The 14,414-nt window shown below is 37.5% G+C and overlaps 1 protein-coding gene across 1 annotated transcript in view; it reads left to right on the top strand.

Annotated features, from left to right (window-relative positions):
- Positions 1-6,463, top strand: part of grin2aa (glutamate receptor, ionotropic, N-methyl D-aspartate 2A, a) — a 327,307-nt gene extending 320,844 nt beyond the window's left edge. Inside the window, exon 14 of the mRNA XM_078239844.1 lies at positions 4,661-6,463. Coding sequence (XP_078095970.1) covers positions 4,661-6,463 — 1,803 coding nt within the window. The remainder of the gene's footprint in view (positions 1-4,660) is intronic.
- Positions 6,464-14,414: the final 7,951 nt, after the last annotated feature.

Raw genomic sequence — 14,414 nt, 5'->3', positions numbered from 1 at the left:
GCATTTTTTGCAGACGTGACAGGCCATATGAATCAATTGAATCTGAAGTTGCAAGGTGAAACAAATTTGATTTGTGATCTATTCGCGCACGTCAAGGCATTCAGGGCAAAACTGATGCTATTTCAAGGACAGGTGAAAGTTCATAACTTGGTTCATTTTCCATGTTGTGAAAAATTTCATGAAGAAAGTGAAGCAGAATTTCCTTCTTCATTTGCAACAGACATCATTAAGGACTTGCAAAAACAATTTCAGGAACAATTTTCTGATCTTGATGGAAACACAGATAAAATATAGCTGTTTCAAAATCCATTTGACTGCAATGTTGAAACACTCCCAAGTCAGTTTCAAATGGAAATTATTCATCTCCAATCAGATGACATGCTGAAAGACAAGTATAAAGAAGGAAATCTGATCCAATTTTATAAAGCATTGGAGCCTGAGCAGTTTCCAAATTTGAAGTGATTTGCTTGTGGATTTGTATCAGTTTTTGGTACAACGTACCTGTGTGAACAAACATTTTCAAAAATGAAGTATGTCAAGCCTAAATATCGAGCAAATTTATCTGATGAGCATTTGAAGTCCATTCTAATAATTGGCTCCTCAAGCTTGAAACCTCAGTTCAGCAATATTTTGAAATTAAAAAAGCAGTTCCATCATTCCCATTAATCTTGTGCAAAAACTTCATGATTTGTTGGTTACGATTGAAAACTCCAATTGCCAGAATTGTGTAGAAAGGTGCAGACTGATTTATTTTTGTTCGACCTTTATTAATGGTTCAAGTTTATTTTGAATTTCTTTGCTTTGTTTTACTGAAGTTCTTTCTTGGGGCGTGTTTATTTTTCTCATTGTGTGACACAAAATTGGGCAAATTCTCATTTCAGGTAAACATTTGTAAAATTTCAGTAAATAAAATTAATTAAAAAATGAACAGCCTGCTTTTCTCATCTGCAGTGAAGTAATTGATTATTTTGTCGGAGCATTTGCTAATGTTTGACATTTTTACTCATTAATATCATTTCTCAGTGTAAGCACGGCATTGTTTCTTTGTAATTGTCACATTTCTCTTTTGTTCTGAATCATATCATGCTGATTACAAAAAAGATCCAAATAAACTTATTCATTCATTTACATTTTATTCATTCATTTATAAAACTAATTTTTTTCTTTGGCCCGCGAAAATGTGTAAAATATACGATGTGGCCCTCGTACTGAAAAGTTTGGAGACTGCTGCTCCAGAGAATCAACATTCACTTTACATACTCTTTTTCTTTTTAAGTACCTGGAGAAACTTTTACAATCTATTTTTACATTTCCAGCTAGTTTCCTTTCATACTCTAATTGCTTTCTCCTCATTAACCTTTTAGTCATTCTCTACCGTTCTTCATATTCTGACCCTGCCACTTATCTTTGTGCAGTTAGATGGGTTTTCCTTAAGTTTGATGCTTTCCTTAACTTCTGCAGTTAACCACAGGTGGTGAGTTCTCCTCTTAGAATGTTTCTTCATATGAGGAATATCCTTATTCTGAATAGTCTGAAATATCTCTTTAAATGACTGCCACTGGTTCTTTATTGATCTGTCCCTGAGCTGACTAACCCAATTCACTTCAGCTAGCTCAGCTTTCATACCCACATAGTTGCTCTTGTTTAAGCTTAAAAATCTTTGACCCACTCTCTTCCTTTCAAACTGGATGTAAAATTCAATTATATTGTGGTCACTGCTACCTTAGGATGCCTTTACTCTGAGGTCATTAATTAATCGTGTCACATTACGTAATGCCACCTCTAATATAACCTGCACTCTGGTGGCTGCTAGAATGTACAATCTAAGAAACTATCCCTCAAGTGTCCTATGAACACCTCATCCAGTTACTATTGCCAATCTGATTCTTTTAGTTTGTATGTAGATTAAAGTCACCCATGATTATTGCTGTCCCTTTATCACAAGCACCGAATATTTCTTTTTGTATACTTTGTCCTACATTGTGCTTACTGTTAGGGGGCCTGTAGACCACACCTACTGGTGACTTCCTTCCCCTATTAATCCTCAACTCTACCCAACTGATTCTACATCCTGATTTTCTGAACCAAGGTCTAACTATTGCACCAATGCGAGCTTTGATTAATAGTGCTGCCTTCAACATTTACCTAGTTTCCTATTCTTCTTGAATGTCATATACCCCTCAATGTTCAGAACTCAATCCTTGCCATCCTGCAGTCACATCTCCGTAATGGCCATCAGATCATCTTTATTTACTCAATATATGCTGTCAATTCATTTACTTTATGAATACTGTGTGCATTCAGATACAGGGCCTTTAGTTTTGTCTTTTTGTTATCTTTATAACTTTTAGTCTTGATTGTTGATGCATTCTTAAATATTTTCTTTCTGCCATCCTCTGACCTTCATTTCCCATATTACTGTTTTCCTTTCTTACCTTGTCTCTACTCTTTGATATACCACATCTTTCCATATTTGATCCTTTAACTTCTTTAATTACTCGCCATAACTTAAATTTCTGATACTCAAATCAACTTCATTATTTGCTTTTGCACCCTCTCAACAATAATATCTGTCAGAGGTGCCTATTCTGATGTGACCAATACCTATTCTAATGTGTAATTTGATCTTTGAGGAGGAATTTTCTTAGCCAGAGGATGGTGAATCTATGGAATTCATTGTCACAGAGGACTGTGGAGGCCAGGCAATTGAATGCATTTAATTCAGAGCTGGATAGGTCCTTGATTGGTAAAGGGATCAAGGGTTATGGGGAAAAAGCGTAAGAATGGGGTTGAGAAACGTATCAGCCGTGATTGAATGACAGGGCAGACTCGATGGGCTGAATGGCCTAATTCTACTCCTATATCTTGTGGTCTTATGGTCTTGTTGCCTTGCATTATTTCCTAACTCCACAGGGATGTCATTAATGCTGCAATTATAAAATTAGTTATCACATTTAATGTGGACTTTTCATTACTCAATACCAGAATTTGACTGTCAGTCTCGAACAATGTAAATCTATATTGTCCATCAGATAGGAAAAGCAAGAATATGCATTATAATGGAAAATGAGACTAGATTTCAAGCCTGCCAACCATGCTAGCTAGCTCAAAATTGTACACCTTTATTTTCTATGATTCATGCTGAGTCAATTATTTCTCACCCAACTGTTGATTATCACTTGTAAAATTGCAGTGATTACACGTCTGTTAATCCTGCAATATGAATGCCATTGTGCATCAGCAGCTTGAACCATATTAGCTCTGCGTCTACCGTGACAGCTCCAATTGACAGCAAAAAAAAAGCAGTGACTCAAAATTAAATAAAACAGATTAAACTAATGGATCTCCTAGAATGATTTTGAGCCCGTAATCTCAAGATCTGAATCAGATGATAGCCGCAGACTGATGAGGCTTTCACCTTGATGCTTACGTTGTCGTCTGAATCTCTTGGTGAGGTGACTACCTTTTAACAATGTCAAGATATCTATTATTATCCATTCATATTTTAAAGGGTGGTATTCTAGTGTTTATCCTGGTACTAAGCTCTACTACAGCTATGTGATTTTGTCAGTAGTTACAACAGAGCTAAAAGATTGCTAGATGTTAATACTGAATTCAAGTATAGGAACACTTGGCACTCTGTTCCAATTGGCTGACCATATCTTGTCAAAATGTCCTCAACAAATTCTTTTTAGATAGCATCCCCTCTATGATGTCATCAAAGCAGTTTCAAACAAGTTAAACTTTCCTAGTGCAGGATGGAGGAAACTTTCAAACAACACAGATTATTGATAACTGCAGATGGTGAGAACTCCAAAAGAACATATAGAACTTCCTCATTTCCCACTCATGGGTTTTCAACTTCATACTTGCTCTTTTAACTCTTAAGCTGAAGCAATGAAATCATGGACTTCTTCGTAAACTTGATGTGATAGCTTTTTTCAACCTTGACAAACAAATGTTATTCAAAATGGGACTTGTAATTTCAGTTTTCTTCCCCCGAAGATGATTCTTCATGCTGCTGCAATGCATTTCAGTTCCTGCAGCAACCCAACGCAGAACTGGTAAAAGAACTCCTGGTCATGATAGACAAGTGTCACGGGCCATTTGCACCAGAGCTAAATCACGATCTCCGAGATTCGAATTGGAAGTGTTCAAATTAGGCTCAGGTGGAGCATAAGTACGGACATTGGGCTGAATGGCCTATTTCTCTCCTACAGATTCTATGCAATTCCCTGCCTCCCTCTAGTGGAGAAACATTCAGTCTGAATAATAACGTATCCGTAGTCTATTCAAGTGATATCTCAAAGGAAAAAGAATATTTGATCATGCATATCTTGACAGTTTACCTCCAAATATTATTGTCGGATAATTGATTGCTCATGCGAAAGCACTACACTTTAATCCTATTCGAAAAATGCATATTTAAGAGAGACATTGATGTGTTTATCCAGTTCATAACTGAAAATTGTTGTCAGGCAGTTGACATGTGTTTTTCAAATCTATAAAAAGTAGTCATTAGATTAATGGCCTTGCTAATCTTGTTGGTTACACGCGATGAAATCTTCAAGAATATAGAGTTTAATATATTGTACAACAGCCCCACAATGGCATGTGTTAATGCAGCTTGTGCTAATTCCCCCCCCTTTTTGTTTTGCAGGGAATATGGAGCTGTATACATGGTGTACCCAACGAGGAAAAGAAAAAATCACCCAATCTGGACTTAAACAGTCCTCAAACAAATATTCTGAGGCTGTTTAATACAGCAAAAACAATGGCCAATATGTCAAATCTTAATGCTTCAAGACCAAATTCCCCTAAAAGAACTTCCAATTTCATTCAAAGAGGGTCATTATTGCTTGATGTGGTTGATCAAAAGGGAAATTTCTTGTACTCTGATAACAGGCCCTATCAACCCAAGGAGACGGGCTTCAATGACAACACCAGTGAAATTATGACATTCAATGTGAACCGGCAAAAAGATAACCGCAACAATTATATACTGCAAGGGCAGCATCCATTGACTCTGAATGAAGCAAATCCCAACACTGTGGAGGTTGCAGTTAGCTCAGATACTCCTAAACTTAATTCCAGGCCTAGGCAGTTGTGGAAAAAATCTGTAGAAACATTGCGACAGAACCAGGGATCACTGGTAGAAAGTGTCAATGTAGAACCCAAGCAACCTGCTAAAAATCAGAGGTACCTTCCTGAGGAGGTTGCCCATTCAGATATGTCAGATTGTTCAAGTCGCACAACTTCCTACAAGGATCCTGATAACAATCAGAAGCATCATAAACATAAAGAAACTTTCAAAAAGAAATCCATGATGGCTAAGTACCCTCGAGACTGCAGTGAAATAGAACTCTCTTATCTTAGAGCAAAGGAGGGGCAGCAACACCATCGTGACAAAGTCTACACAATTGATTCTGACCGGGAATCCAGTTATCATTCAGATCAGCATCATTACCGAGAAAATGTAGCAATTCCTGAGGACCTGGACTATCCTCCAGTGTATCATGATCAGAATGAGAATTACAGGAAACAGGAAGCAGTTCTGCACCTAAACAGGACTCCTCAGCATAATGAGGACAATCTTACTAATGCTGAAAATAAATACAGCCTGTATAATAAGCACTACAGCTTGAAGGAGAAAAATATTTCCCCTATAGATTACAATGATAGGTACAAGCAGCCTATTGCACACTGCAGAAGCTGCCTTTCCAAGCTGCCTAACTACACACCTCACTATTCAGTCAGGTCTCCGTACAACAGATGTGATGCTTGTGTGCACACAGCAAACTTGTATGATATTAGTGAGGATCACATGTTACAAGAGCCAGTAAGCCCCATGCGCCCTGAAGAATCCTTTGCCCATCACTGGGCTGCTTCTGAAGCCTCCAACATGCAAAAGGTGAACAGGCTGAGGATTAGCAGACAGCATTCATTTGACAATATCCTCGAAAAGCCTAAGGAAGTGGATCTTGGAAGGCCTGCCCGAAGTGTAAGCTTGAAAGAAAAGGACAGATTTCAGGATGACCCTTATGCACATGTATTCAATATTAAACCTGAGAAACTCTTTAGCACCAAGGTTTCTGTGTTTGACCACAATTTGGAAGAAAGCAAGCGGAGTAAGTCATTGTATCCAGATCACGTCTCTGAAAACCCATTCTGGCATTCCTTTCGTGAAGATCAGCATTTGGTCCACGGTCGAAGTTCTTCTGACATATATAAACAATCTGCTGCATCAAAGGCACGCAACGCTAATCACTTTAGATCATCTATTAGGTCGACAACATCATACTGCTCCAGAGATGGACAAGTTCCTAATGAAGTGTACATTTCAGAACATATTATGCCTTATGTATCAAGCAGGAATAGTATTTACTGTGCTCCCAGGGTTTTGAATTCTTCCAGCAATAGACGTGTGTACAAAAAAATGCCTAGTATTGAATCAGATGTTTGACTCATCATTTGTTTGTCTAATTCTACATTAATGTCATTCATTTGCTGTAGCTAGTGATGCACATAGTTGCCAACATTCTGAAATAGGAACTTAGGAGACATTAAGGGGCAGCTTTGCCAGATAGTCGTTGCTAACATTGTCTTCTTTCTCCTATTTTCTGTTAGATAGGGCTGACTGGCCTTTCCTACTATCTGATGGCAAAGGAGCAACAGAAAAGAGATACATGTTGATGATCATACCAACTGGTTAGCTTTGCTGCAAATGAAGACTACATAAAATGACCTAGTGGAATTTATGTCGCCCTTTTTCAGTGCATTAATCTATAATAGACCACACTAGACAGGTCACAGAATCTTAGGAGAATTCTGGTTATGTAAAGTAAGCAAGAAATAGATGACAAACTCAATATTACTGTGTAAATGTAGGGAGTTGGCAACTATGCTATTATGTGTACTCCAGTTCTGTATCTGCTGATATTTTTAAAATCAACTGTTTTCCAAAGTGAAACCCTGAGCTAAGCAGCTAATGGCACACTTTATAAATTCTGAAACCAAGTGGGGGCCCCTAGAAAAGCCAGAATTTTTTTCTTTAGAAAATAACCAAAATCCTGACTGCATACGATGCAGCCGATCGCTCAATTGTTTGAACTAATCCTTGGGGAACTGACCTGTGAGGACATCAGTAGGTTAGGGTACAGTGAGAACTACAATGTTAATTTAAACACAATATTTCTATCACACCATAAAAAATCAGCATATTATTCCTTCAGTAGAAAGTGCTGCAGCCAAAATATTTTGACCCACATTCTCTATTAACCCATCTGGTAGTTTGTTCCAGCCTTTATTGCTTACTCAAGTTTGTTTACCTGATGACGTTGTAGACCAGCAGTCCAATGGGGATACCAATGGATTAACCTCTGGGGAGCAACAAAAATTGCTAATAAAATGCATGGCATGAAAGTTCAGGGACTTTGAGCTTCTGAACATTATAGATCTTAATAACTCCCAGTAGTTATAAAATGTAATATATAAGCTGTTAGCTTGGGGATTCACTTCAACTGGATTGCTTAACTCTCCCCAGATTTGATAAACATCCACACATGAATTGTGAAAAGGTCTGATATTCCATCACTTTGCAATATATTCCCATTGTATTATATATTTATCATGTAAGCTTGAACTGATTATTTTGAATATGGAAACAGGGATATAAGATATGCCTGTGTTCTGGCAAGAAAAAAATTAGAATGTTACCATTATAGAAAAGGAATATAATTATTAAAGCTAGTAAACGTAAGTAACTTCAGTTAACTCTAGATTTCTACCAGTGCTGAATTTTGCTGCTTGATAATTAAAATATGCCCACAGCTTTGAATAAGATTCTCCGTAACTACTAGCATACTGTGGGATTTTGTACTTTGAAAGGGCTGGAACTTATGACTTCATGTACCAGTGAAATGCTTAAATTATAGAAATCATTTGTCTCTTGAATATATCCATTTAAGGCTTAGAAATACCTGTTTTTTATTATATATTTTTCACAATATCATGTTTAATGACACTACACAAATAAGCATTTGGTTCAGTGCTGTGTCGTCTGCAGTTTGCTCAGACACATCATCTAAATAACTAAGAGGTTATTATTGCAGTAGATGGGAAACTCACATTTCAGCATGTTCTTACACAGTTGGTCCCCATTTAATTCTGAAGACCAGGTTTTACTTTGCAAATCATAAGAAAGGCCACTCCTTTTAAAATGCCCATCACAGATGTAGTGCAGTGTGTTCCTTATGTGTAAATGCATGAACCCTAAATGATCAGCCTTGCCCATTATACAAATAGCACAGGATATCAGGGAATCCATTTCTAATTTGCCAACAAACCCTAGGAAAGGACAGTCAAATTTATTGAAGATGGAAATCTCAACTTAAAAGCAAAATTAACCTGCCAAAGAATATACTAAGAATCACTGAAGCTGGCGTAGAAAAAAAATCAAATCAGAGGAATAATGGAATAATATTCTGCACTTTCCTAGACATCAGTGAGAATGTGCCAAAGCCGATTAATCTTATTCACTGCCATTTAGTGAAGATGTTATGGCATCCCATTAAATGCTCAGTTCTGAGACCTTCAGAGCTTAGTGAATGCAAAGTCTCTTCCCGCAAGTGGTTGGAGACCAGGGCTACATTGTGCATGCAATATAAGGGAACTAACTGATCATTGCAGTTGACCTATGCTATGCCTAGAGTTGCATTGTCTACAGTATGTCAAAGACACAATGCTCCATTTCCAGAACTTTCATTCCATGCGTCTAGCAAAGCCCTCAAAAATTCTAAACAACAGAGAAAAAATAAAATTGTCTCATGAATGTTTACACTGAAAGATTGTTAAATGGTTGGTAGAAATTATAAAGCCCTGCTGAAGTTTCACACTTAACTCCAGTCCATTCACAGTGCTTCTTCTCTTGCTCCAGATTGGTAAAATGTCAGCAGAATGATGAAAAATAGGGGACAGAATACATTTCCAACACTGCTTCCATGTCTTGTAAAACATTACTTGCCATTCAGAACGTAATATAATTTCAAGCAATAATATAATTTTTAGAAAAACAAAATGGTAAACTCCATTAAATCTCAACAAATGTCTCCATCCTAACAGGGGATCTTTTGAGCAAACTGAACCTGTACTGGAACCTGTAGCACGTCAATCTTTTTAACATGCAGGCTACCAGCATCTATGGCATATATATATAGTAGCATTTGATAATGTCTTGTGCATGAGTAGGTCACTTCCAATTGTTCAGGAATTATGTCACTTTTAACCTGTTACCTAAGGAAGAGCCTAATTTTATGATCACTACTTGATATTCTCATTAAAATGTCCCACTTATAGTAGCCTATTTAAATAGCTTTTACTGCTTCCTCATTGAATCTTGCCTCGATATATGAACTATCTGATGCCAACAGTTTATTTTCTCCATCTCTAATCAAAGAAACGATAATGAAATTATTCATTTTCCTTTTGTAACTGCTGGTTTTTATAAATACTATGCTTTTTACTGATTTCTTTTGTTATAGAATAACCTAGTGCAGAACAAACTACCTACATTATTTAAGAGTATTTTGAACAGTTGTCAGGTTACTAAAGAAACAGTTTAGCCTTTTTGCCACAGTGTGAGCGTAAATTAACTACTGTGCTAAAGTATGAGAAGACCTTTCAAAAGCTTGATTATTTTATCATTCTCTGAACACTTTTTTGATATAATTAAACATACCAGTGATATTTCAGCTGTAATAATGAGCTTCTGTATTATAGTAGTGAATGTTAAAAATAGTGAAAAATATAAACAATCGTTTACATAACTGATTAAACAAAACTGAGACTAAGCTAATCAGTGCAGTTGTTGATGAAACAAAATATTGTACATTTCAACTGCACAAAGAATTAGTAGTTTCTCATCCCTATCCATGCCCATTAACGCTGGCCCTTTTACCTCTATTTTACAGAGACGTTATAACAATAGACTGCGGTATGTATTTAGAATAAAAATATTAATTGCATTTATTATTTCCTTTTATATTATTAGTTCCTTTTTCTTGGGATTATTTCTAAGGTTAGAGGAGTAACATGATATTGTGGAAAACTCATTGCTACAGCACGTTTAATTCAGATACAACAGATACTGATTGTGGCTGGCATCATTTTAGTTCCTTTGTTGCAAAAAGAAAATTGGGAAACAGCGCAAAACATTACCCTTTATACATGTTTTTTTTTTGGGTTGATAAAACAAAACTGTTTTGCGTCCTGCTGATAATAGTCCACCAGAACAATTCTCTTGAAATGACGAATTCTTAAGTTAACTTTTTGAAGTAAAATAGGTTTGAAGAGAATGACTGCAATGTAAGTAACGGACATGTCAGGCTTCATTAGTTTAGAAGCAAATTCAATAAGGGTACAGAACATGAACTGGAAATGAAAAGCATAGATAATTTAAGATATATATTTTGCAAGACAGTGTGAATTAAAGCTAATAACCAAATTTTGAGGTCTGAAATGTTCTTTGGATGTGTGCATGTTGTCCTCAATCCATAAAGTATGTGTTATGCTTACCCAGTTTATATTTGTGTGCAACTCTGAAGTAAAAGCATTGGAATCCACATTTTGCCTTGCTTACCACCCACAAAGATATTTCATTTGACTATTGGTACTAAAGTAATTTGATTCCTGCCTATTCCTTCATTAGATGAGAAAGTACTAATTATTTCTTTGTGACGATATAGATTTCAAACATATCTGCATATTGAAGTCTGTATTTACATTTGTTTTGATCTTTATATAAATTCTAACTGTAATATTTGCCAAGGTTGTCTTCAAAACTGTAATAAGTGTTTTTTTTTCTGTTGTAGATGTGTAGAAATTACAACTGGAATGGATATAGAATGTTCAAAGTGTTTCCGCAACAGCATTTGATGTAAATAAGTTGTCAATTGTGCCAGGAAATCTGATGTAAAAATGTAAATAAGTAAAAGTATCACTTTTCTAAGGAAGACTATTTCTGCCACTTTATATCAAAATTAAAACTACAGTCACTTAACTTTTTTTAAATACTGTGGGTTTTTTTCACATGAGCCTCTCTGCGTTAATGGTCTCTTTTATGAGTCTCTACACTGGAATCTTAAATACTTTACACAAGGACAGCACGTCTCAGCAGCTCAGTGGCCCAGATCTGCAGAACTTCTAATGACAGCAACCCAATGGGCTAGATACAGATTTCACCTTTATACTGAATATTCATTTAAATTTCCTGTGTCAGGCTATAAAAAGTAGAAGATTTGAAGATCATGTAGTCTGGCTTGCTGCCCATAAAAAAACGATACTTGCCCAGTAAGTGTTTATCAATCTAGTTTTAGATCCTATACTTAAACATGGATATAATTTACACTGGTGTCTGCAAATGGACTATATTCTTTGTTGAGAAAAAGTTTGAGGATATTTTAATAGATCCAAATGCCATTGACTGCTCGCATTTTCCCAAAGCTGCCATCAACAGTTGATTGAGGAATGAGTTAACAGATCCTCATTTTTCAATAACCATTCTTGATCTTAGGGAGATGAAGGATGATAATTGCTACAGAGTGAAAACCCCACTTAAATGTTTAAACAACCTTATTGAGAATTTGAAAAAGATGGGTGGATACTTATGCAGACACTAAAGTGGAGCTCGTGCAAGATGTTTATGTTCAAGGGATTGTATTCCTCTTTAATTGGTACTGTTTCCATTCACTCCATTCTAAAATTTGTTATGATCTATGTGAGGGGAGGCCCTGTGGCACAGTGGCTGCCTCACAGCGCCAGGGACCTGGGTTCAATTATCAGCTTGGGTGACTGCCTGTGTGGAGTTTGCACGTTCTCCTCGTGTCTGCGTGGGTTTCCTCCGGGTGCTCCGGTTTCCTCCCACAATCCAAGGATGTGCAGGTTAGGTGGATTGGCCATGCTAAATTGCCCTTGGCGACCCAAGATGTTGGCAATGGATTAGCTATGGGAAATGTGTGGGGTTCCAGGGATAGGCGGGGAGGTGGGCCTGAGTAAGATGCTCTGTCAGAGAGTTAGTGGAGACTCAATGGGCCAAACGACACCTTCTGCACTGTAGGGATTCCATAATTCTATAAAAAAGGAGGAAGTAGTCTTGCCATCCCAAGTGCAGTGTGGTGGGTTGTAGACAGATCATTGAACTCTTGGCTATCTTGAAACAATTTCATTTTTATCATATCAACATCTCATTGGCTGAACCATATTCCTTGACGGTTGAAAGGATGGGAAGATCCCAAAGGCTCAGCCAATGCGGATAAGTCGCTATTAGAAGGTGTGACCTGATGTGATTCCACAGCCCATTACCCTTCCTGATTACGAACATATGTGGTCTCCCCTTATAACCTCCTTGTGCTAACTGAATGGGTGGAGATATTCTTTGTGTCACTTCACTGTGGTACCTGTCCCCGGATGTGCAGCACCATAGGTTGAAGAATTATTGCTACTACACATTAAGATGCTTTGATTTTTTGTGAGGCTGGGAAGAGCTGGAGAGCTCACAATGTAGAGGCTATCTGGTTTTGCATCACCCTAGAGTCAATGGACTGCCCTAAAGTACTTGATTTCTGCCCACAGCCCACATTTACGTTACTGATGCCCAGCTTTCCCAGTGGACCGGATATCATTTTGGTATTTTTAAACTGCCGGCCAGCTGAAAATCACACTGAAGATACTAAGATGGAATTGTGTTCTACTTGGTCTATTTCTTCATTGCTATTGTTTACGAACTCCTGTGGAAAAGTGATCGAAATAATCCAATACCAGTAATTAATCTGTTTACAAATCTGTGCCAGCAAGACAAAATAAGTTAGAATTTAATGATCAGCTTTCTTTCTCTTGAAAAGATGTAACAGAGCAGAACACACTGAAACGCAACATTGTACGATGATGTCCGGAGTGTGGTGGATGTGTACCAGATGTGAAATTCTTAATGGATCTCTCTTGTATTTGTCATGATAAATTGGAAGATGTGTGGCTTTAGAACAAAAGGCGCACAGCATATTATTCTACTGTGGAGCTAAAGTTGTGCTTAACTGGCCTTTAAGACCACAAACTGAAAAGTGGCAACCTGCTTGATTCATTCAGAGTTTGGTCAGAGGACTTTGCAGATTGGATGTGCAGTTTTAGGCTCCAGGCCAAAGTTTTAATTGCATGAAGTCCACCTTGATAGATTACTGCTATAACCTGGGGAATTTGGTGAGTGAGGAAATTCAATGCAGTGAGAGAAGACTTGCTGTTCTAGTGGTTTACAGAACAATGATTGGTCTGAGAGAGGGAGCCAGAGACCTGAGAGGACATAAGTCTACAAAGGGATGTGGATAGGTGAAGTGAGTGGGCAAAAAATTGGCAGATGGAGTATAATGTAGGAAAATGCAAACTTGGCAATATTATTCAAAGTATATTATTTAAATGGAAAGAGATTGCAGAATTCTGCAGTGCAGAGGGATCTAGGTATCCCGGTACATGAATCGCCAAAAGTTAGTATGCAGTTGAAACAAGTGATTAGGAAGGAAAATGGAATGTTGTGGTTTATTGCGAGGGGAATGGAATATTAAAGTGGGGATGATTTGCTCCAGTTATATTGAGCACTGGTGAGAACAAGTCTGGAGTACTGTGTACAGTTTTGATCTCCTTATTTAAGAAAGGATATCAATGTGTTAGAAGCAGTTCATGAGAAGGTTCACTTGACTGATTTGTGGGACGGGGGTTATCTTATGAGGAAATGTTGGGCTGGTTGGGTCTGTATCAATGGGTATTCAGAATAGTGAAAGGTGATTATATTGAAACAGGAGCCTGAGGGGACTTGACAGGGTAGATGCTGAAAGGATGCTACCCTTTGCGACAGAAAGTTACCCCTTGTGAGAGAGACTAGAACTAGGGGACACAGCTTCAATATAAGGGATATCCCAATTAAGATGGAAATGAGTATTTATTTTTCACTTGGAGGGTTGGGAATCTTTGGAGCACTCTTTCCCAGAAAGTGATGGAGTCAAGGTCATTGAATATTTTTAAGGCAGAGGTAGATAGATTCTTGACTAACAAGGGAGTCAAAGGTTATTGGGGGTAGGACGGAGTTGTGGCCACAGTCAGATTAGCCGGGATCTTATTGAATGGTGGAGCGAGCTCGAGGGGTTGGATGGCCTGCTACCTAATTTGTATGTTAGATATAACCACAAATAATCATTGAATAAAGACTTTAATTAAATAAATAAAGCTAGTCTAAGATATAGCAGGGCAAGTCGTGTGTCTGGATTGCAGAATGTGGAAGTTTTGTGATGGTGAGCCTGTCCTGAGCAAATACATCTACAGAAAATGTCTCCAGCTTGAATCTCTCCAACTCAGAATAATTGAATTGGAGTGCG

Source organism: Mustelus asterias, chromosome 23, assembly GCF_964213995.1.
Source record: "Mustelus asterias chromosome 23, sMusAst1.hap1.1, whole genome shotgun sequence".
NCBI lineage: Eukaryota > Metazoa > Chordata > Chondrichthyes > Carcharhiniformes > Triakidae > Mustelus > Mustelus asterias.
This window is presented reverse-complemented; position numbering and strand designations above follow the sequence as displayed.